The following is a 24,589-nucleotide window of genomic DNA, read 5'->3' on the forward strand; positions in this document are numbered from 1 at the left end:
TCTCGGGAGGGAGAGCGAGCCTGGCTTGGCCCACGACCACATGCTGAACCCATGGCGAAGGAGGCGCTCCTTGAGTTAACATTTACTGGCTGGCCTGGGGGTCTCTAAACACCCCCAGCCTCACGGGGAGGCAGCCACGGAGACAGGCAGCAGGCCAGGGCCCACAGTGCGCAGCAAAGGAGAGCATCAGTCTACCGAGGCCAGGCCAGAGCCAGCGCTCAGGAGGGCTGCCCAGCCACTTGTGCCATGTTTTGAAAGGGGAGTAGAAGCCAGCAGCGAAGAGGAGGCCTGGAGGCAGCTGGAACAGAGGATCCCAGGGTTGGGAAGGGGAAGCTGAGGTTTGCAGGAAGAGAAGAGCTGGCTTGAGAAGCGAGCAGGGGCTCTTCAGGAAGGAGGGTATTCTTAACAGCACTGCGCGCCGGTCAGACTCTGAGGGCCACCCTCTGGTCCCTGGGCCACTAGGCTCACGCGTGCGTGCGTGCGTGCGTGCGTGTGTGTGTGTGTGTGTGTCTCATTTTCTCTGGGCAGCTGCTCCCAGCCCTCGACCTCACTCCCTCCATTCCTGCTCTAAACAGGTGCATCTAGCAGGGAAGAGTGACTCTGGTACCTTCTTACAGTAGATGAGCTGGTGGTCAAAGAGAAAAAACATCCTCTGCTGGCTCTTGGCTTGTGGCTGTGTGACACGAGTCAGCTCCCCCGAGTGGATGAGTTCTGAGCTCCTGACCAGGAGATCTTCTCCCTGGGGGACCCAAGGGGAGCCATGAGCTGAGTGCTCCCATCCTGGGGCTTAGAGCAAGGCTCTGCTGGGCTCGGCATCCTGCCTCTACTGCTGGCTCGGTAGGTGGGGTCCTTACTGGCCCTGCCTGTCCACGGCCCCCGTCGGGCCAGGGTCTGCAGCAAGCAGCAGGCCATAGAGGAAGGGGTTGCTCTTGAAGCCCGAGGAAGTGGGGTGGAGTCGGAAGGCAGTTTGGCCTAGGAGTCGGTCATCTCCGTTAAATGAGGCCCCACAGCAGTCAGTGGCGTGAGCATTCGCAATGTGGCTAATCCCTATCAAGGTGTCATTTAGGAAAACTGTACACCGATTTTCAAGACTTAGTATGAAATCAAGACTGTGACTATTTCACCAATGGTATTTTATATGTTGATTACATGTGGAAATGATATTTTGGATATACTGGGTTAAACGAAACATCATTAAAGTTAGTTTCACCTGTTTTTTTCTTTTTCTTTTTTGGCGGTACGCGGGCCTCTCACTGTTGTGGCCTCTCCTGCTGCGGAGCACAGGCTCCGGATGCGCAGGCTCAGCGGCCATGGCTCACGGGCCCAGCCGCTCCACAGCATGTGGGACCCTCCTGGACCGGGGCACGAACCTGCATCCCCTGCATCGGCAGGTGGACTCTCAACCACTGCGCCACCAGGGAAGCCCCTTTTTTTCATTTTTAAGATAGATCCTAACACATACAAAATTCCCTATGTGGCTCACACGGTACTTTGGACAGTGTGGCTCTAGAGAACAATTAGACCTGGCTGGAAGTCACTTCCGAGGCCTGTCTTTTAAAAGGGGTTTCGGAGGTTTTCCTCTGGCTCAGTGTTACTTAGTACCTGAATTCCTATCATCAGACTTCACACTTTCAGATGAAGCCCTGCTGCGCCCAGTTCCTCCAGGAAAATGCAAACCACAGCCAGGCGCTATTGGCAGCCACTCAGTTTGGGATAAGTGAGTTTGTGAGGGTCCTTGGTCAGGGCTGGGCCTCAGAACCAATCATCAGGAAAGCAAAAGCCAGGCACCCAAAACAAAACACAAATCAAACACTCAGCCCCCCTCTCAGGGAGTCTAATTCCGTATTTCTAGGATGGGGCCTAGGAATCTTGTTTTTTCACAGATTTTACGGTTGGTGGGCGGGGTTGGAGAGAACAGGACAGGACCGTCGCCGTTAGTTCAGGCATCCGTGCTGCCTTAGAAGATGAGACTGGCCCACGTGAGGGGATTGTGTATGCCAGGAAAACGGAACCAGAAGGCTCCTCCGACCGGTGGCAATCCGTCTCTGGTCACACTGTGGCAAGCCTGGCCCCTTCTGTTGGGAGCCCCAGAAGTTAACTCGAACTTGGGGGCCCAGCCTGTCCCCAGAGGCTGGCTGGCTGCACCCTGAGAGGAGCATGTGGCATTTTACACGTGCCCTGAGCTCTTCACCAGGAAGGAGGCCAGCAGGCCTGCTCCGGGAGCAGCGCTCAAGGCCTGGGGCTCGGACACGGGCCGGGCTGGCCCTGCAGAGCCCCAGCTCTCCCTCCTGACACTAGCTCCTGTTTGCTGGCTCCTAGGAGCATGGCCCCCTGCTTCAGCGCCCTCCTAGGTTTCTCAGGGGCAAGCATGGTTTTAAAGCCAAGGCCAAGCCCCACGGCATTTTCTGGGGGTGTTGGGCCCTCACCTCCCAGTCCTCTATGGAGCTCTGCCACTGAGCGATCTTGTCGATGTTTTCAAGTCTCCGTTTCCGTTCGTTGATGAGCTGGGCCACATTCTTCATGGCATGTAAGGCAGCTTCCACGTCCTTGAAATCCCTGGGGCGGAACAGAGGTGGAAGAGGGCTTACGAGATCCCTCTGGGGCTGTGCCCTTGTGCCATTTCTCCACCCATCAAGTGCATACCCCCATCTTCTCCATAAAAGAGGCACAGAGCAGAACTTAATATCCTATTCAACTTTATTCAGCCCAGCCCCTCACTGCAAGGACAGCTCACGAAGGCTGGAATTGTACGTTTCGGTCTGTGCTGTCACCCCAGTGCCCGCAGTAGTGCCCAGCACACTAAAAGCCTCAACAAACCTCCCCCAGCACCCTCCTACCTGTGCTGGGGGTGCGTGTACTTGAGCAGCTCAGCCAGCTGCAGAGGGTACTTGCAGATCTTCTGCACAGGTGTCAGCAGGAAGCCGTCCAGGGAGATGTCGATCATCTTCTGCAGCAGCCGGCAGGCCTCGAAGAAGTACACGTACTTGCTGAGCTTGGCGAGGCGTGAGAGCTCCACGCAGGCGTTGGGGTGGTTGTTGCAGTACTCTGAGTAGATCTGGAAATCCGCTTGCTGTGGGCACAGCTGGAGGTGAGGACGGCTGCCTCCTGACCCCACCAGGCCATGGGCAGTGTGGGGGCGGGGGCGGGAGGCAGCTCAGGGAGCCCAGGCTCTGTCTACCTACGTCTCTGGGCACGAGCCACGCAGAATCGTGCCCAGGGACGTGAAAGACCCCAGAAAACTCAGGCATGCGCTTGCCTGTCGCCACCTAGCTTTCTCTGCAGGGCCCTCAGCAGATATTTTGACAGTATGCCAGGTTTCTGGGTGAAATCAATGATACTAATAAGGAAGGGATATCACGGCCCAAAAGGAGAGAGAGGGAGATTAAGAGAGACCCCGACGGCTGTGCCTCCCGGGCTGTCTTCCTCCTCAGCCCAGTGTTTTGCTTCTTCCTCACAAAGCTCTGGCCTCACATCTGAACACAGCCGCTGTCAAACTTTACTCAACACCATGTGAGAGAGATATATCCACGTTGCATGTGTTGTACGGGAGACTCACTGTGCCTGCTTTTGTGTGTAACTTTCATCTACCTGGAGCCAGAGGGAGACCTAGGTCTGACCTAGGACTTCGTGGACTTAGGTGGAAAAGGAGGGTAGCTGGCTGCCTGGCAGGCTGCTGTGATGGTCCCACTGGGTAATGCTGATAGCGTGCCTGTTAGACATGCCCTGTTTCCCATTCCCTTGTCACAACTCTGCCTGATGAATAATACAGGACCCAAATTCCCACACTCACTCAGGTACCCAGACCCACCACCTGCTTCTGAGGTCACCCTCCTCAGCTTTCCTCCTGCCACTGGAGAGGGGTGGAAGGGCCTCCCCAACCCCCCACTGCTAGCAGTCGGAAAGGAGCCCAGGTTGTCCCTGATGGGCTGAGCTAGGCATCCTCTGCTCAGCCCCACATGACTGCCACAGGAAAGGGATGAAAACAAGGAGTCCACCTAGCCCAGATGAGTCCAATGAACCTTGGCTAAAATGTCAACTGGCATTTAGAGTGGAAGTAAGAACTAATTCAACCTCAATTCCAGTGTGCTCACTGTGAGAGGAATCCCAGAATTCGCTAGGAACAGCCCTTAGGGTGTTCAGCAGGTGGCCCAGCCCACCTCTGTCCCAAGCAGATCCTTTCCGGGGCCAAAGCCTAGGCCTGCCTGCTCCAAGGAGCCTTCTCCAGCTTGGTTTGCCCACCTCACCCCACCCAGACCCCCAGAAGCAGAGAAACTTCTAAAGCAGAGTGGAAGGGTGACAGCGGTCGGGGCCAGGGATGGTGGGGCAGGGCAGAGCCCCCAGCAGAGATGGGGGGTTCAGGGGCTACCGCACAGGGTGAGGGCCTCGGGGGCGGGGTCCCAGGGCGGGCTGCTCACGTGTTCCAGGAAGCAGGCCCCCAGCTCGCTCAGGTGTGGCCGCTCCCGGTTGAACTTCTGCTCCAGCGCCTTCACGAAGGCCTTCTGGCACCGGTAGATGTCCTCGATGTTCCCGAAGATGGTTCGCAGCTGCTCCTCGCTGAACATGTCCACGCGCTTGCGACACTGCCTGAGGTAGCCCTGGGGGCGCGGGCGGTCAGGCTCACCTCCGGGTCCCCTCCACCCCCAGCCCCGCCAGCCCGCGAGCCTCACCTCGCAGATGTCGCGCAGGTGCTTGATGTAGTCCCGCTCGGTGCTGAGGATCTCGTTGATGACGTTGGTCCGCATCTGGTCCTTGCTGCTCTGCGCCTCAGCCCCGCCGTGCCCGGCCCCGCCGTGCCCGGTCCCCAGCGCCGCGTCGTCCGCCGGCTCGTCCTGGTTCACCCGCAGCTGCAGGCAACGCGGCCGGTCAGCGTCCCTCGGGACCGCAGGGGCAGGAAGCCGCTCCGTCACCCGCACAGTGCCCGCAAGGACAGGAGACGCCAGGTCCGAAGGCGCCCCGTTCCCCGGCTTCCCCCTTACATTCGGCTCTGCGAGGCATAGTGCTCGTCGGAACCGGGCACACGCTCACTGCAGGGCCTCTGAACCAGCGCCTGCTCATACTGGGCCCTCTAGGGGCTGTGAAGGAAGCAGACGGGTGATGTGGCCTTGCCAGCTCTGGGACTGTAGCTAGGAAAGGCTCCGGGTGCAGAGAGCGCTGTTCCTCCGGGAGGTCTGGGGCAGGAGAAGCACTCCCCTCCCCACGGCCCTCTGCCTGGTTTGGAGCCTGCGCCTGGATTCCTTCCCTGGAGACCAAAGGCTGCCTTAGGTCTGGGTTCGCTCCCGTGATCTCTTGGGTTAAAGACTTAGCTTGTCCCTGCCTCAGTTTCCTCAGGCGTAGCGATGGCTCCCAGATCCCAGGACTGTTGTGAAAGTTAGAACTGAGATGCCCCGCGCAGATGGTCTGCACAGCGCTTTGCAGATGCCTGGGAAGCCCAGCTGGCTGTGGCGGCTGTACTCTAACAAACAGACCCCCCCGCGCCCGGAGGGGACCACTTTTCTGACCCGTTCTTCACTGGCCGCTGAGGACTCCTGGAGGGAGGGGCAGGGGCAGGGATGGAGTTGGTGGTGGCGCAGGAGGAAGGCTGTGTCTCGATTCCCAGGCTGGGCTTCCCGACACCCACCCGCCCACCCAGCCCCCAGCCTGCAGTCCCAGCGCAGCTATGAGTGGGAGGTCCACACACAGCACCCCAGACCCCAGAGCAGTTTCAGGCTTGCACTGCTGAGCAGAGCCAGCTGCCTCTTTACGGGGCTAGGAGAAGCTCGGGCCAGTGCGTACCCGCACAAAGCTTGCTGGAAACCAGCCCTCGCCGTCAGCGACCCGGCCCCACCACCACTCTCTGTTGGTGGCATCCATTACTTCGATGACGTCCCCGGCGTTGAAGCCCAGTTCCTGGTCATCCATGGTGACATGGTCCCAGAGTGCTTCAGCACAGACCACACTGCCATCACTGATGAGCTGTGGAGAGAACCAGGGAGGGCAGGTCACAGGGGTGAGGGTGTTCCTGCCCTCTGTCCCCCACCCCTGGGAAGGGGGGATCCTGACTCGTGGTACAGAGGGGCGGACGGAGGCTCCCGCTGAGCCAGCCGCTCTTCGGGAGGCAGGGCTGTGCCCAGGGCATGTCTAGACTGGCGGTGAACTTGATCCTTGACTGCTAGAATCCTGGGGAGCCACAGAATCTGAGGGCGAGCAAGCTGCCCCCTCCTGCACACAGGGCACACCTTCTTCCCGTCCCCCCTGGGCCGTGATTAAACTATTGCCTCTCAGCTTCCCCCGTGTCTCTGCTGTGCTCCGTGAGGCTGGCCTGGGGCACTGCCGGCTGCATCTCTGCTTGTGCCGGCCGTCCCCTGTGGCATCAGAGGGGACCTGAGAACTGGAGAGGGAGGGGGCTTGCTCCTTCCTGGTGGCTTCTTGTGGACCTGCAGTCTACCACCTGATTAGCAGCAAACACCGCTTCCCCAGGTCTGCTGGTGCCCAGCCACTGCAGTAGCTGGATCCGGTCTGCAGTGTTTTTTGAACGCCTGCAGAGCCAGTCTCGGCCCCCTCGGCACCAGCTGAGCAGCCCCCCTCCTCAGAGTTCTAGGCCTCCAGCTCACAGAATTCTCAGTTTTAATTACTCCAGTCTAGTTCCTTCATTCCCCAGCTCTAGAGAGGAGGGAACATCTCGCAGTTGCCACCTCTGTCACAGAAACCTCAGGGCTGTTCCTGAGCACTTCATGACTGAGTCACCCACTTTACACCTGGCTGACAATTCTCTATATTGATTTCTCTCTCCGGAAATGACTGGCGTGGTTCCTCCCTCCGCAGGATCAGAAATCGCATTAGGAGGGACGCTCCCCTCCCAGGCAGCCCTTGTGCTCAGAGCTCCATTTTGCACTGGGCTGACTCCTCCCTGCTCATGTAATGTGGGCTGAGTGTCTACTCCGTGAATGACGAGTGGCTCCGTGAGCTTCGGGCAGCCCACCTCCTGAGCAGTGGGCTGGGGGCTGCCCAGGAGGTGAGGTTCATGCCCCTCGCTACTGGGACCAGGTGTCGGCTCTGACTGTCACAGACCTGAGCTGGCTCTTTGGCTAAGCAGTCAAGGCCTTGGGGCATCACCAGGCACGGCCTCTGTGCTGTTTCCTCCTCTGAGCTGCTGCCCAGCGGGGGGTCACTTGTCTCCACGGCACCCCAAAGGGACAGGGTGAGAAGCAGGGGGTGCTTGGGTACTGGAGCGCACTCAGGCTGGGCCCTTCCTCCAGGGTAGGGCCTGAGAAAGCACGCTCACAAACCACCATGAGGTTCTTCATGTTTTCTTGGGTTTAAACCTGCTCCAAACCCCAGTGAAACCACTCTTCAGAATAATCCACAGCTTATGTGTACACCCATCCTCACAGCAGCAGCTGTTCAAGGGCTGCAGATTCCCGTGGCCCACCCAGGGACCCTGGGCAGACAGCACTGGGCTAATCCTGGGGGCTGCAGGCCTCCTCAAGAAACCACTGTACTCATCCCAGCTGAGAAGACCTACTACAGGCTTGTCCTCTTCTGCAGGGAGAAACCTCCGGGCTGCAGTGCGGCCAGGATGAGACCAGAGGATTCAGCGAGGCCACGTGAGAAGAGCTGGCCAGCTGCAGCCCGGGAGCAGGCATCAGGCTGGGCGGCCCACAGCCGGCACACGGGCACAAGCAGGCTGCCATCCAGCCCTCAGAGGATCTGGCCCTAGACCAAGAGGAAGCAGAGTGGCTCAAAGGTGGTGCAGTTGAGCCAATGAGGACGTGGCTGCAGGTGAACATTCCCGTACAGGGACAGTGACTTGGCCCATCAGGATGGAGACTATTTGGGAAGGCTTGTACGTTCTGAGTGATAAGTTACGGAGACTGGGGAGGGTTCACCCCTGGAGCTGCTTTTGTAACCTGAGGTTTGAATCTGGCAGGGAACAAAACTTCTGGTTTATTAAGCTTTGTAGTTTTGATCCTGGGGAAGTGGGTGTTCTGAGACTCCCTGTTCCGGCACGCACCTGCCAGTGCACATTCACAGGCTGGCTAATGGGATGCTACACTCTGATCTCTTGAGAACAATCTGCTAGATCGCAGGCGGATGCCGTCCATCCTCAGGTCACACGAGCTGCACGCGCTAGTCTCCAGGACAGCGTGGAGGTAGTCCCCACTGCTAGAGCCCAGGCAGGGAGGAAGCACTGCAGACACACCCCACACAGCCCAGCTTCTGACCAGTTCCCTTCCCAGGTTAGTCCCACATGATTATTAATCAGGTCAGGCATCTCCCCCTGTCCCCACCTTCCCTCAAATGAGTCCTGAGCAAAATCCCCGCTTGCATGGCCCAGTGCCTCCTGCCTGCTCCCGCTTTATTCTGCCAGCCTTTGCGGAGAGGTGCGGGTCCTCCGCAGGTCGTCTCCTGCTCAGCTTTGGGAAGGGCTCCAGGTGTGGGGCAAAGGGGCAGGCTTCCTTACGCCTTTATGGACAAGCCCCCATACCCATCCTGACCCGTCACCTAGAAGCCCTTGATGGCAGGGGGTAGGGTAGGGTGACCTTTGTCACTTCCTTGTCCCAGCGACTTGCTGGGCACAGGGGACTTGATAGACACACAGCCATGAGCAACTCCCCTGATATCCCCGTGGCTCGGTCCCCATCAGAACCCAGAGTAACAGTGTGCTGTACCTGGGTCACCAGTCTCCCGTGTAGCTCTACAAATAGGAGGTGCTCAGACAAGGCACAGCTATGACATTAACCATTTATGTGACGTCACTAAGACAAGATGCAGCTCCAAGAGGTCAGAGACACATTCCACTTTCAGGACAGCCTGGAGGCTGCCAGGGCCAGTGCTGGGTGGGCTTCTGGACAGAGGCCCTTCCTGGCACTCTGTTTGAGGTGCAGCTGCACTGAAGCCAAAACTCAGGCTGGGCAGGGCCAGGGGCGAGGCTTCCGGGCTCCCTCCTGGCCTGGCAGTGGGGAGCATACGCTGGCTCTGAGGTATGGGGTGTTTATGTGGAGGCAGGTGGGGGACTGTCCCGGACGGCGGGGGGCAATTTCAGGACGAAGACAAGCCAGGGACAGGGTGCTGGATCCCCTTTTGTGCCTCTGAGAGTTTGACAGGGCTGGGAAAGCCAGGCTCTGCCTCAAAGCGCCCCCTGATGACCACCCATCACCCTCCCCACCCTGCCCCACCTCCCAGCTGTCTCACACATGCACGCTGGTGGAGGAGTCCATGCCGACAGTCTGAGAACACAACGCAGATCCCACGGGCCCCCGCACACGCAGCCCAGGGATGCCCACCTGCAAGGGGCAGGGTGGGGGGCGGCCTGCCTGCAGTGGGGGGCACGCTGACTGAGACCACTTATCTAACACCTAAAGTGGGAAAAGCAACTGCAGGCAACATAAGCAGAGGAGCCCACTCATCCTCAGACATCTCTCAACCCGCACAGAAAGGCATGTCCAGGTCCGCTCACACGGTGGTCACATGTGCGAGGTTCCCTGACAACCAGACAGCTGCGGCCACAGCGGCATCTGCACCCTCAGTCACACACACACACACACACGAGACAGACATTAAGGACCCCATGGCACGTGTCCCCCCCCCCCCAAGTCACCCACCCGGCCGTGCCCCGGGGGACGCGCACACAGACGGGCTCCAGCGCATGGGTTTGAGGTGTAGGCCTCCCCTCGTGGGGCGGTGCAGGGCTCTCGGGGCCCCGCCTCGGGCAGCTGGGGGCTGGGGCGGCCACAGCCGGAGCCGGGCGGCAGGAAACACGCACAGCGGCGGAGGGGGCCCACGCCGGCGCCACTCACCCCGGCGGTCAGCGGAAGGCCAGCAGGAATATCAGCACGACATTGATGAGCACGAGCAGCGCCAGCACGGCGAAGACCACCACGCGCTGGGCGCCGGGGGGCAGGTTGCAGCGCAGGAGGGCGCGCAGGACGCTCCCGGGCGGCGCTGGGCGGCGCCGGGACTGCGGGGCCCTGGCCATGGCGCCCAGCCTCCCGGCTCCGCGCGCCCGGGGATCCCGCCGCGACAGGTCGGCCGCGGGGCTGCCGGAGCGCCCAGAGCGGGGGCGGAGCCGCCGCTCTCCCCGGGCCGGGGCTTCTCCCTCGCCGCGCGCGCCGCGTCCCCCAAGACCCGGCCCAGCGACCCGGCCGCCGGCGGGGGCGGGGCTGGGGGCGGGGCCGGGCCGGGCGGCTCCACCCGAGGGGTCTCCGCGGTCCTGGCTCCGCGCGGGCCGGGCGCATAGATGACCACGGTGGCGCTTAGGGTGCCGGGGGCCAGGGGTTCTGAGTCCTAACACCAAGGGCTGCCCTTGGCCCCGACAGCACAGATGAGTAAATGAAAGGTCGATTTGCTCTGTCATAAACTCGTCCAGGAATTTGAACTCTGGACAGACTGGCGGATCCGTGTTGAGATGCTCCAGAAAGGCCCTGACTCAGAACCTCTCCTACTGACCTTGCCCATCAGAGCGGCATTTTGTTCCTATGGGAAAGCAGCTGGCTTCTTCAGCCGCTAACCCTCCCTCCCCAGTTTCACTGAGGTATGATTGACAAAAATTGTATATATTTAAGGCGTACGACTTGATATACACTGTAAAATGACCACCACAATCAAGCCACTGTGGTGGCTGGATTACCATTTCCATCTCCTCACAGAGTTACCATTTTGTCTGTGTGGTGAGAACACTTTAAGAACTAACCACTCAGCAAATTTTAAGTACAATACAGTACTGTTAACAATACTCACCATCCTGTACATGAGATCCCCAGAACTTATTCATCTTGCGTAATTAAAACTTTGTACTCTTTGACCAACATCTTCCCATTTCTCTCTCCCCCAGCCCCTGGCAGCCACTCTACTCTCAGATTCTGTGAGTTTGACTTTTAGATTACACATATAAGTGCAATCATGCAGTCTTTGTCTTTCTGTGTCACTTAGCATAATGTTCTCTAGGTTCATCCACCTCGTTGCAAAGGGCAGGATTTCCTTCTTTTTTAAGGCTGAATAATATATATACCACATTTTCCTTCATCCATTCATCCGCTGACGGACACTTAGGTGTTTCCATATCTTGACTATTGTGAATAATGCTGCAGTGAACATGGGAGTGCAAATATCTCTTCAAGATCCTGATTTCATTTCCTTTGGATATACATCCAGAAATGGGATTGCTGGAGCGTATAATAGTTCTATTTTAAACTTTCTGAGGAACGTCCACACTGTTGTCCAAAGTGGTTGCACCAGTTTACATTCCCAGCAACGGTGTGTAAGGGTTTCTTTTCCCACATCCTCAAGAGCACTTATCTTTTGTCTTTTTAATAATAGCCATTGTAAGGTGTGAGGTAATGTCTCATTATGGTTTTGGTTTGCCTTTCCCTGATATTTGAATGTCCAGTAACGTTGGGCATTTTCTTTTAAGAGATGTCTATTCAGGTCTCTTTGCCCATTTTTTAATTGGGTTATTACTATTATTATTTCTGGTTTGTTTTTTGGGTTCTTTTTTTTTTTTCTATTGAGTTGTGAGTGCCTTAGAGATTTTGGATATTAACCCTTTATCAGATATACGGTTTGCAAATATATTTTCCCACCCCATAGGTTGCCTTTTCACTCTGTTGATGGTTTCTTTTACTGTGCAAAGCTTTTTAGTTTGATGCAATCCCACTTGTCTATTTTTGCTTTTGCTGCCTGTGCTTTTCAAATGTGTCATATACAAAAATCATGGCCCAGAACAATGCCAAGAAGCTTTTCCCCCTGTTTTCTTCTAGTAGGTTAATGGTTTCAGGTCTTACATTTGAGTCTTTAATCCCATTTTGAGTTGATTTTTGAGGGTCCAATTTCATTCTTCTGCACGTGGTTCAGCAGCTTTTGAAAAAAACCCTATGTCAGGTACCCGGGGGTTTCTACTGCCTCCCAGACAGAGCTTGCAACCTTAACCTTGCAGGGCTCAGAGCTCATGTGCAAGCCTGTCATTCCATCCACAGTGAGGAGCTCTGTCACGGTCACCGAGCCCCTCTGATGGGTCAGGAGGCAGCAGCTGAGGGGGCCGAGGAGACTGAAAAGCAGCTCAGAAGTGGGCAGAGGTTTCCAGGCTCCATGCTCAGCTCTGAGGCTCCTGGGGCAGGAGAAGCCCATGGAGGGATTACGTGCAGAGGCTGGGTGTTCCCTTGTGGGTGGCTGTATGTTCAGGTTCCCTGTGTGTGTGCCGGCTCTACATGCATGTGAGTGAGTAGAGACGATGGTGCCTGTGGACGTCACCATCCTGCTGAAGAGTGCAAGTGGACGCCGGGATGTATGTGCGCAGGTGGGTACCTGTGTGTGTGGCAGAGGAGGGTTGGGATGTGTCCAGAGAGGCTGTCTGCCCCCCTCAGGTCTGAAGGTTCAACTGGGCCTATCTGTCTAGTTGGGGGAAAGAGTCTTCTTTTCCTGCCCAGTTCTTCAAATGACTGGCTCAAGATTTTCTCCCTTCAAGCTCTCACAAGGATTGTGGGGACTCCCTATTGCCCCAAATCCCAGCACTGGTAAGACTGTGTGACGCCTCTGGTGGGGTGTGGCTCGGACCCCTGACTTGAGTCATTGTGCCCCTGTGGTTGCAGAGCCATCGGACACCCAGGAAGGAGGGCACAGTGGGCTGTGTGACCTCAGGCCACCAGTCAGAGTGGTTCCAGGAAGCCACTGGTCAGCGCAGCACTGAGCGCTGTGGGTCTACAGGACCTTCCTGCTGCTGCCTGGCCTCGGGGGCGAGCTTCAGGACTTCAGCCACGGCTCAGCTCTGGGATGACGCTTGTGTCCCCTGTGCAGCTGAGCAGCCTGGGAGACGTTAAGTGGCAGAAGAACCTTGAACCTGGGCCGGGATGGAGGACTGAGAGGTGGCTTCTGCCCCACCCCAGGGCACCCAGCCTTCAGATCCCGGTGATCTGGGTGTACGGCAGGGAAGATAGTAGCAACAGTATTTGTGTGTGTATTTCATGACCAAAAACAAAGCCAAAAAAGCTGGAAAACAAAGGCGTAGGCCCTTGAAAGATTCAGGCTGAAAGGATCCAAGCCAGGGAGGAGTAGAAGAGGCAGCAGGGCCTGGCCCGCCAGGCTAGCTGGGTGAGTGTGTAGGTCTGGGAGGGGCAGGACTGCCGTGGAGGGGGGTGACCTAGGTGTCCGGAACATGGCTTCAGGAGGGTGAGGGAAGAGGAAGGCTGCTCTGGGCTGCTGACCATGGGCCTCAAGCTGCTCCTGCCCCATCTCTCAGAGACCTACGTCCGTTTGTCACCCAGCTCAGGGCGCGCGTGAGGGGTCTGGAGCCCTGACCAGTACTGGGCTCCTCCCTGGGGCCGGGGAGGGGGTGCAAGAGCTAAGTCAGGTGTGGGGACAGATAGCCAGGGTCACAGGCACCAGGGAAGGCAGAAACTCCTGGATGGAGGGTCAGACTGCCTCCAGGAAGGGGTGGTCACAAGCCAGCCTCGCATCCTGCGGTGTTCTCTAAATGCTCCACCAAGAAGTGCTGCGAGTAGGTGGATGGCCAGACTGTCTTCTGTCCTTGGTGACCCCACGGCCTGGGGGGCCGGGCCAGTCCGGCTTCCCACCTGCTGTGCTGGCCGAGTTACCGGCAAAGCTCCTTTTACGCTTGAAGCCCCGGGTTGGAGGACAAGCTTTATGGCTGTCTGCCCTCTAGTCTGGGTGTCATCTTCTCTCCGCAGGATGATTCAGGAGCTGCCCTCAGCGCCCCCTTGCCCTCCTGGAGCAGGTCTACACACAGGTGTTTGGAGGGGAGCTGGACATTCGAAGGCCCTCAGCTCCGTGCAGCGAGTGGGCAGAGCTGAGGGGAAGCCCAGCTCCACACGCGTGCCGTCCTCCAGCACAGCTTGGCCTGGCCCGGAGGGGAGACTGCAATCTGCAGGGCGGTGGCTGAGCACCAGGAGACCCCAGGCCTCCTGGCTGGGGGCCGGTCCCATCTCACAACTTTGGGTGGGGAGGTTAAAAAGAAACAAGAGCAATGTCTTCCAAAGACACTGCCTACTTTCAGCCCTCAACTCTTCAGAAAAAAAATCCCTGGGCTAAGAATGTCCTCAGGCCTGACCTCAGGGGTGACGCCAGCTCAGCAGAGCATGGCCGGAGCTGTGGGAGGCAGGGAGAGGGTGGGAGGGGGGTGAGGAATTGGGCAGACAGGCCCAGGCCTGGGCCTGGGTCACGGGCATCTGGAGGGGACAATACTGAAAGGAGAGGGGACACTTCTGGGCCCTGACGTTAACTCATGCTGCAGGAGCTGGACAGTCACAAGGCACGAGGCACAAGTTAGGGGCAAGGGATACAGGATGAACAAGACATCTCCTTCCATTGGGGCACATGCAGACGAGGCCAGGTGCCCACACACACACATGCAGTGCCTGCCGTCACCCCGGCGGTCAGCTCCCGGAAGGCAGGACGATGTCCTCTGCACAGCTCTGTCCCAGGCCTGAGACACTGCCTGACACACACTAAACACTCAGTAAATGTGTGTCACATGCATGCAACACACACATGCACACCTCACACTCAGATCTTCACGTGGTCACACACACACGCTCCTCATGTACCCAGGACACAAAAGGGCTTCGCTGCCACCCCTGCATCGCCTGCTCTTCAGGCCAGCTGGTTTCGGTTGCCTCCTGCTTAGGAAATTGCAGAGCGATCCCTCCTTAGGTCACCAGGAACTAGACAGTGTCCCAATTTAGAACATGACACCAACGTATTCTTAGAAAATACAAGTGCACGTGTGAGTTTAGAGCAAGCCAGATGCTATTTAGTGTGGACTTCTCTCTGACACATGTTGCTTCTATTATCTCCAAGCCTGAAACCCACACTGACCACCAGTAAGCCTTCTTGCCTCACACGCAAGAGCTGTGCGTGCCAGAGGGGCCGGGGATGCAGAGCAGGACGTGCTGATCTCGCAAGGCTGGGGGAACCAGCCTGTCATCGGAGGATCACCTCTTATGTCTCTTTGGAGTTCCTGATAAGGTGAATCTATTTAATGCTGCCCAGGAATCGTAACGAATACAGCCTTTCCCGGTTACCCAGTACACCTGGGCACGGTGACTCTCCTACATGCCAGTGGGGCCCAGGGGCCTTATTCACCCCACACAGAGGAAACAGAGGCCCGAGATGGGAATGACCTGCAGCAGGTCCTCCACTAGCCAGCAGCCCAGCCCCTGCCCCATGTCAGCCTTGTATCACTGGAGGGGCTCTGCTGCCTGGCCCGGCCGTCCTCCTCCGTGGCATGCTGCATCCTCACCCCACCCTGGGCGCTCGCCCAGGGTCCAGGGAAGACCAGCACCCTGGGAGCGCTGAGGGCTCTAAACACAGGTACAACACCACCACGCTGTCCACTCAGTAACCTCAAATACCACGCAGGACCTTTGAACCAAACAGGAAACAAATTCTCTAAGCAGCTAAAATAGGTCCTATACAATTCATGGTCTCAATTGCCTTCATTGCCCTTGGCCAGAGCCTACTTGTTCTTCTAGAGCACTCCTGGCTCTTGGCTTTCGTCATCCAAAGACCTTAGAATGGACAAATTTTTAAGGGCCAAAAAGGCACCTCCCCACCAGCAGCACGATGTGACGGACCAGATTCCACCACTAGGTAGGAGATGAACAGCTATAAAAAGTAGACACGAGAGCTCTAACGACGCAGCACTGATGGCCAATCAGATAACCCCACACGGAAAGCTTTATGTTCCTATTCCTTCCTCATTACCATCTGCGTCATTGGAGGTTGAGAGCCCACTGCATGCCACGTTACTTACGTTTGTCCGTCCTCCTGTAACCGTACGGTCATCCTATTTTACAGCTCAGCACTCAGAGGACTACCTGCTCAGATCTCCACACCTGGTCGCTGGCAGGGAGGAGCTCTCATCCAGGTGTGAGAGACTCTCCCCCTGCCCCACATGGCCTCCCACCGTGGCTGGGCCCCAAGACTGAGGGCGGCTGAATCTTCAAGAAAAAGCAAACTATTCTCTGTGAATTCTACTAAGATGACATCATTTTGGAGCCCCTTCCATTCAAAATAGTTTATGAGAAGCACTTAAAGAAAGGCTTCATATATTGGAAAAACCAACTTATTTGGATGCTTATTCCTTATGCATCATGGATTTTGATGAAATCATTATTTAATGGCTACTTTAAATCATCATTCAGAGCCGGGCCTGTGGGAAGCGCTGGTGCACTGGTGACTGTCAGGTAGGTAGTGAGGACACCACACTCCCGAAGGGCTCCAGAAATGTCAGAAGCTAACTGTTTGTACACTGATCTCCTCGTGAGGGGAAAATCTTCTGCAAGATCGTGGGTGGTCTGATTCATTTTAGTGAAGCAGAAATACATTTATATCATGGCCAAGAGGAGAATGTGGTGCTGTTATGGACATGTGCTTGTGCCAGTTACCTACCACATTATGTTCAACAGCCTTCTCCAAATTAAGTGAAAAAGAAGATGGGGAGAAAATAGAAGTATGAGTGAGAAAAACAGAGGAGTGTCCAGGTCTCGAAATTTCTCCTTCCTTGGAGAATACAAAAGGAGGACTTGGCATGGGGACCAGTTTTGCCTACATAAAGTTTCGTACTGATTTCTTCTGCTTAGGTAGGAACAGTAAAAAGTGGTAACATATACTACACAGTTGTCATAGCAACAGCAATACTCTTTAAGCTCTTGGAGTCAATAGGGAAGAAATCACGTGCCTTGCCCAGGTCCTGCCCAGGCAACTAGTTGATAGGTCAGGGGCTAAGCCCTGGCCTCCTTCCTGCCAAGCAGAGCTTCTTCCATCCAGGACAGTGTTACAGGAGTTACATCACAGGTCCTGGGTACCACACCTGCTATTTTGGTTTCCTGCTAGGCCCCTTGAGGGCAGAGGGGAGGGTCCTGGATTTGACAAGCTCTGCTCATGGACACCACATTCTAAAGTGAGAGCCACAGGCTGAACCTGTGTGGAGTGCACGCCGGTGCCACTGTCATCTGCTTGGAACACAGACTGTGGACATCCAGGCCTGCATGAACGTGCTGAAGTCGCCCCGATGGCCAGGTCGTGCGTTCCAGCCCCATCCCTTCACCCATGCAGCCCTGACCCTACCTCGTTGATGGCCAGCTGCTCGCCGCCCCCTCCAGGGTGGCTGTAGTGGTGGCTGGAGCTGTGCACGTCCTCGTACAGGTCCTCCTCACTGCCTGCCTCATCTGCACGGAGCGCCGTGTCCAGAGCTCCATCAGGGAGGGCTGGAAGGAGAGAGAGAGCAACTGCTAAAGGGCAGCAAGGGAGGGGACATGCGGAGAAGGAGACGAGCCTTTCCGGGATAAACGCTCCTTCTGTAAGAGGAGGGAGAGGGTCTGGGAGCCAGGTTCTCACACCATTCTTGTTGCAAAAACACAGTCTGGTTGAAAAAGTGCACTGGTCGACTTTCACACATCACTGTAAATCACCTACCATTCGGTCCCCACCAGCTCAGTAAACAAGGACACACAACTATGTGCCGTGGCATGACACTCGAGTCCCCTCCCGTTGATTTCAATTCAAAACCACTTACCAGTGTGTCAGGTATACATAGTATACTTTACCATACCTCATACATGGCATAAGGCCCTTAAAAATGCTAACAACTTCTTATTAAACATATATGTATATATCTCCAAAGAAATATACAGTATATACATGCAAATATTGTTTGAAAATTAATAAAATGAACACCTGTGGCACTTACCATCATGTTTTAGAAAATTCCAGAATCTTAGAATTCAACCTCCTGTATATCCTACTCCAATCCCATTCCCCTCTCTTTCCTTTAGCGATATCCAATATTTCAAGCTTTCTATAAATTATACAGGCTGTCTTTGTTTTAGCATTTATTTCTGTTGAGTTTTGCATGGTTTGACCTCATATAAACAGAACCATCCAGTAACTTTTCTTCTCTGACTGGCTTTTTTACTCAACAGCTCATGTAGTTGTGATGATTCAGTCTCCCTGACGCACAGTCTTGCATTTTGTGAGTATTTGCAGCTTTGCAGGTGCACTGCACTGCTGCAGAACATCGGGTGTTTCCCATGCTGTTGCTGGTACAAATGATGGTACTGCAGACACATCCACGTACCGCCTGGGCATGGATCGCAGACTTTCTCCCAGAGTTTCCCAACCTCTTTTTCATTATTACCCCCGCCCAAAGAGCCTTTTATACATTGTTTTCCTATTGACCCCAATGAAATTTTAATACCACGAATATACTATATATTTTAAAGTCCTGCTGCTCTTTGGAGGATCACAAACCATTGTGATAGCTAAGATTTTCGCCCTCTTGGATGAAACCATTACCCGTGGAATGAATTCATGCTGCTGGGTATAGACACCTAGGTATGGCATCCCTGGGTCCTGGGTATGCCAAACTGTCCCCTAAGCTATCCTATCAACTTAGACGTCAGACAGTGTGTAGGAATGTTTCCAACTCTACATCCTCCCAACTCTTGGGATGGCCATTGTCAGTTTCATTTTTTGACAGGCCAATAGGTATGAAATGGGATCTTAGTGTAGTTTTAATTTAAAACTCCTGCTTACTAATGTGTTGAACATCTTATCTTCTATGTTTATGGATTATCTGTATTTCCTTTAATGTGAAGTGTCTATTGAGTGTTTATTTTTAATATAATCATTAATGTAAAAATATATTTCTATGTATGTATAGTTTATATACATACACTTTCCCCCTCTATTCTGGATACCCATCTGTGCCACAAGTGTAATCTCCCTGTTTGTGGCATGTCTTGTCTCTTTAAAAAAATTTTTTTTAAATTTTATTTTTGGCTGCGTTGCTTGGGTCTTCGTTGCTGCGCGCGGGCTTTCTCTAGTTGCAGCGAGCAGGGGCTACTCTTCATTGCAGTGCGTGGTCTTCTCATTGCAGTGACTTCTCTTGTTGCAGAGCACGGGCTCTAGGTGCACGAGCTTCAGCAGTTGTGGCCCACGGGCTCTAGAGCGCAGGCTCAGTAGTTGTGGCGCACAGGATAAGTTGTTCCGCAGCATGTGGGATCTTCCTGGACCAGGGATCAAACCCGTGTCCCCTGCATTGGCAGGCGGATTCTTTAACCACTGCGCCACCAGGGAAGTCCCAAGATGAGGACTCTTTTCTAAAAAAGTGTAACCATAGCACATATCTAAAACAGATTACAGTCTATTGAAAGTTGTCTGTCATACCTTTTCCTCTAAGGCATTAAAAAATCTTTTTATTTTGAAATAACTATACAGTATAGGGTGTTCTGACTCTACTGCAGAGAGGTCTTGTGTCCCCTTCACCTAGTTTTCCCCAATGATTATATTTCATATGACTCCAGAAAACTGCCCTTGGTACAAGACATGTAAATGGTTCTATGTCATTTTATCACCTGTGTAGATTTGTGTAACCTCCACGGCAATCAGTATGTAAGCTTTTGAGGTTGACTTTTTTCACTCAGGCAAATGCCCTTGAGATCCATCCAAGTGGTTGCTTGTATTTTTACTTCATTCCTTTTTATTGCTTAGTAGTATTCCATGTAATAAATGTGCACATTTTTTTAAACATTCACCCATTGAAGGACATCCGGGTGGTTTCCAATTTTAGGCTGTTACAAATAAAGCTACGAGGAACTTTTATGTACAGTTTTTTGGGTGGACATAAGTTTTCATTTCTCTGGGATAAATGTGATTGCCCAGGAGTGCAACTGCTGAGTCATATGACAGTTGAATGTTTAGTTTTTTAAGGAACTGCCAAACTGTTTTCCAGAGTGGATGTGCCATTTCACATTCGCACCACAATGTATGAAAGATTCAGTTTCTCAGCATCCTTACCAGCATCTGGTATTGTCGCTATTTTATACTTTAGACATTCTGATAGGTGTATAATAATATTGCATCTTGGTCTTAATTTGCATTTCCCAAAAGGCAGGTGCTGTGGAACATCTTTTCATGTGCCTATTTGCCATTCATATATCTTCTCTGGTGAGGTATGTCTTCATGTTTTTTGCCAATTTTCTATTTCTATTGTTCATTGTTTTGATGTTGAGATTTGAAAGTTCCGTATATATTCTAGATGTGAGTCCTCTGTCAGATACGTGGTGAAAGTTCTGTGTATATTCTAGATGTGAGTCCTCTGTCAGATATGTGGTTTGCATGTATTGTCTGTCAGTCTGTTGCTTATCTTTTCATCCTCTTAACAAGGATTTCACAGAGCAAAATTTTAAATTTTGATGAAGTTCAATTTATCAAATTTTCCTTTTATGGGTGATGCTTTTGGAGTCACATCTAAGAACTCTTCACCAAATCTTAGTTCCAAAAGATTTTCATTTATGTTTTTTCCTCTAAAACCTTTTACACTTAAATCTATGATTCATTTTGAGTTTTTTTGTATAAAATGTGAGATTTAGGTCAAGGTTCATTTTTATTGCCTATGGATGTCCAGTTGTTCCAGCACTATTTCTAAAAAAAAAACTTTCCTCTACTGAATTGCTTCTGTACTTTTGTCAAGTATCAGTTAGCCAAGTGGGGACATTACTATCAATTTTACAGAAATAAAAAGAATTATAAGAAAATACTAACAACTGAACTGTTATACACCAACAAATTAGATAAACTATATGAGTAAATTCTTAGAAAAACACATGTACTAAAACTGACTCAAGAAGAAATAGAAAATCTGAATAGACCTATAACTACCAGGGAAATTGAATCACAAACTTCCCAACAGAGAAAAGCCCAAGATTTGATGGCTTCACTAGGGAATTCTACCAAACATTTAAATAACAATTAACATTAATCTTTCTCACACCTTCCAAAATACTGAAGGGGAAGAAATACTTCCTAACTCATTAAAGCCAGACAAAACACTATTAAAAAAAGAAAACTGAAGACAAATATCTTTCATAAATATACATGCAAAAATTCTAAACAGAGGATTAGTATACCAGTAAACTACTAGTAAAGTGAATTCAACAGCATATTAAAAGGATTATATATCTTGACTGATTAGGATTTATTTCTGAAATACAAGAATGGTTCAACATATGAAAATCATTCAATGTAATATACAACAGTAATAGAACGAAGGGAAAAAACCCTACATGATCATCTCAGTTGATGCAGAGAGAGCATTGACAAAATTCAACACTATTTCATGATAAAAACACACAGACTAGGAATAGAAGGGAATGTCCCCAATATGATAAAGGCCATATATGAAAAACTCACAGCTAACATCATACTTAATGATGAGAAACTGAAAGCTTTTTCCTTGAGATTAGGGAAAAGACAAGGATGCCTGCTTTCACCGCTTCTATTCAACACAGTATTGGAAGTTCTGGCCAATTAGGCAAGAAAAATAAATAAGTCATCCAACTTGGAAAGGAAAAAGTAAAATTATTTCTGTTTGTAGATGACACAATCTTATATGTAGAAAACTCTGAAGATCCACAATAGATTGTCAGAGTTTATAAATAAATCCAGCAAAGTTGGGGGAAATAAATCAACACAAAAAAATCAGTTTTATTTCTATATACTTGCAATGAACAATTTGAAAACAGAAGTATTTTATATTCCATTACAGTAGCATTGAAAATAATAAAATACTTAGGAATAACTTTAACCAAGGAGGCAAAAGATTTGTACACTGAAAATTCCAACATTGCTGAAAGATATAAAAAGAAAACCTAAATAAATGGAAAGACATCCCATGTTCACGCGTTAATAGATTTAAGATTGTTGAGATGACAATAATACTCAAAGCAATCTACAGATTCAATGCAATCCCTATCAAAATCCCAATGGCATTTTTACAGAAATAGAAAAACTTATTCTAAAATTCATATGGAGTCTCAAGGAACCCTGAATATTCAAAATTATCATGAAAAGACTAAGCAGGAGGGCTCACATTACCTGATCTCAAAACTTGCTACAAAGCCACAGTTATCAAAACAGTGTGATACTGGCACAAGGATAGACATATATTCTATTGGTCTAATAGAATAAAATAGAGACCCCAGAAATAAACCCTCACATAAATGGTCATTTGATTTTTGACAAAGGTGCCAAGATAGTCAGTGGGGGAAAAGACAGTCTTTTCAATAAATAGTGTTGGGAAACTGAATATCCACATGCGAAATAATGAAGTTAGGTCCTTACCTAATGCCGTATACAAAAATTAACTCAGAATGGATCAAAGACCTAAACATAAGAGCTAAAACTGTAAGGCTCTTTGAAGAAAACAGGGGAAACGTTTTATGACATTGGATGTGGAAATTATTTCTTGTATATGACACCAAAAGCCCAGGCAACAAAAGAAAAAAAAATAGGTAAACTGGACTACGTCAAAATCTTAAAGTTTTGTGCATCATAGGATACTTTCAAGGAAATGAGAAGGCAGCCCACTGAATGGGAGAAAATATTTGCAAATCATATATCCGATAAGGGACTAATATCTAGAAATATATAAAGAACTCCTACAATTCAAGAACAACAGCAACTACAACAAACTCATTAAAAAATGGGCAAATGTCTTGGGTAGACATTTCTTCAGAAAAGATATACAAGGCAGCTGCTGTGGAAAAGAGTTTGGCAGGTCCTCAAAAAGCAAAACATAGAATTACCATATGATCTAGCAATTACACTTCTAGGTATGTACCCAAAAGAATTGAAATCAGGGACTCAAACAGATATTAGTACACCAATGTTCATGGCAGCATTACTCATAATAGCCAAAAGGTGGAAATAACCCAAATGTCCATCAAACAGATAAATGGAAAAACCAAATATGGTATTTACATACAATGAAATATTATTCAGTCATAAAAAGGAATGATGTTCTGATACACACTACAACATGGATGAACCTTGAAAATACTATGCTAAGTGAAATGAGGCAGACACTGAAGGACACATATTGTATGATCCCATTTACATAAGGTACCTAGAACAGGCAAATTCTTAGGGACAGAAAATAGATTAGTGGTTACCAGGGGCTGTAGGGAGAGGGGAACAGGGAGTTATTGCTTAATGGAACAGGGAGTGATGAAAAAATGTGGCCATATATAGTGGTGATGGTTGCATACCTTGTGAAAATAATGCCACTGAATTATACATATAAAATGGCAAAATTTAAAACACATTTTATCACAATTTTTAAAATTAATAACATACAAAACAATTTGCATTTTGTACTTTACATGGGTGAGTTGTATGGTATGTGGTTTATATCTCAAAAAAGCTGTTTTAAAAATTGTTCGGTTATACTTGTTTGGCACTATTTCTGGATTCTCTATTTTGATCCATTAATTTACTTGTTTGTTCTTCTCCAATATCACACAATCTTGTTTTCTATAGTTGTATAATAATTCTTGAAATTTGGTGGAGTGGTTCCTCTTTATTTCTCTTTTTTAGAACTATTTTAGCTATTCTTGTTCCTTTGCCTTTCTCTATAAACATTAGAATAATCTTGTCTATAGTTATAAAAAAAACCTTGCTGGGATTTTGGTAGAAATTGTGTCAAACCCACGTATTGATTTGGAGGTAACTGACATCTTTACTCTGTTGCGTCCTCCAATCTGTGGAATATCTCTCCATACTTAGATCCTTGATTTCTTTCAGTGCTGCATTATTTTAAAGCAAATCCCAGACATCCTATAATTTAATCTGTAAATAATATATAGTATATGTCTTAAGAGATACAGAGTCTGTCTCTCTCCCACACTTTCTTCTAGGAGAATTTAAAAATCAATCATCTCTTTGAGGGAATAAAACAGATTCTTTGTAAGAGTTACTACTTTTCTTGGCTCTCTCTTAGCCAGTCCCAGTTGAGGTCTCAGCAGCTCACAAAATGGTTGCTTATCTAGCAAACCTGCAGCCTGGGAGGAAAGGAAAGCAAGTTTCAACATGAGTCTGCCAATATTTTTATCATCATCTAATATCTAGCTTCCAGCACAGGGTCTGGGACAGAGGAGGTGTTTGCGTAAATGAAGGAAGTAGGAGACCATTCACAGGAGAGTGAGTGGAGGTGGCAGTGGGAGGACCACCCCAGGACTGCAGTCAGGACACCCAGGCCCAATGCTGGTCTGCAAACGGCCAGGGGGCAGAGCTAGTCATCTGTCCTCTGAGATGCGCTCAAACTCCTTTCATATAAGCAAGGCCCTTGGAAGGTTCACATGCCGTTAACGTACATGAAAGCATTGAAGGGTGTGGTCCTGTGCTCCGCAAGCATCTTCGGGTGAATAAATGACATGGCCGGGTCAACACAAAATCAGTCTTGATTTTGGATATTTAATTTTTATGTAGGAAGACAAGCCAGCTGTCTGATCCATTATGAGATTCTAATAATTTAGAACTTTTAGACAGCAACACAGCTAAGAATTCTGGATTCTAGACAAAAGATTGGCAAGGGCCCCTTTACCTCTGATGAACAGCACCCAATCTTCTGTCTCCACTTAAAAGGAAAAGCAGTGGTTCTTCCAGTGAGGAGAGAATGCCACAGGGGAGTCTACTCTGTGCTGCCCTAGAGCCCTGGAGAAGAGTGGTTCTCAAAGTGGGTCCCTAGACCAGCAGTATCCCTTGGGAACTTGTCAGAGACGCAGTTTCTTGCCCCTCTCCAGACCTGCTGAATCAGAAA

General features: G+C 51.0%; 1 protein-coding gene across 1 annotated transcript in view; it reads right to left on the reverse strand.

The window, feature by feature from the left end:
• Positions 1–24,589, reverse strand: part of LOC115843926 (uncharacterized) — a 254,621-nt gene that overhangs the window by 3,686 nt on the left and 226,346 nt on the right. The window contains 7 exon segments of the mRNA XM_030840489.2: positions 608–739; positions 2,427–2,556; positions 2,838–3,070; positions 4,416–4,595; positions 4,668–4,844; positions 5,773–5,952; positions 17,059–17,198. Coding sequence (XP_030696349.2) covers positions 608–739; positions 2,427–2,556; positions 2,838–3,070; positions 4,416–4,595; positions 4,668–4,844; positions 5,773–5,952; positions 17,059–17,198 — 1,172 coding nt within the window.

Source organism: Globicephala melas, chromosome 7 (genome assembly GCF_963455315.2).
Source record: "Globicephala melas chromosome 7, mGloMel1.2, whole genome shotgun sequence".
NCBI classification, from domain to species: Eukaryota; Metazoa; Chordata; class Mammalia; order Artiodactyla; family Delphinidae; genus Globicephala; species Globicephala melas.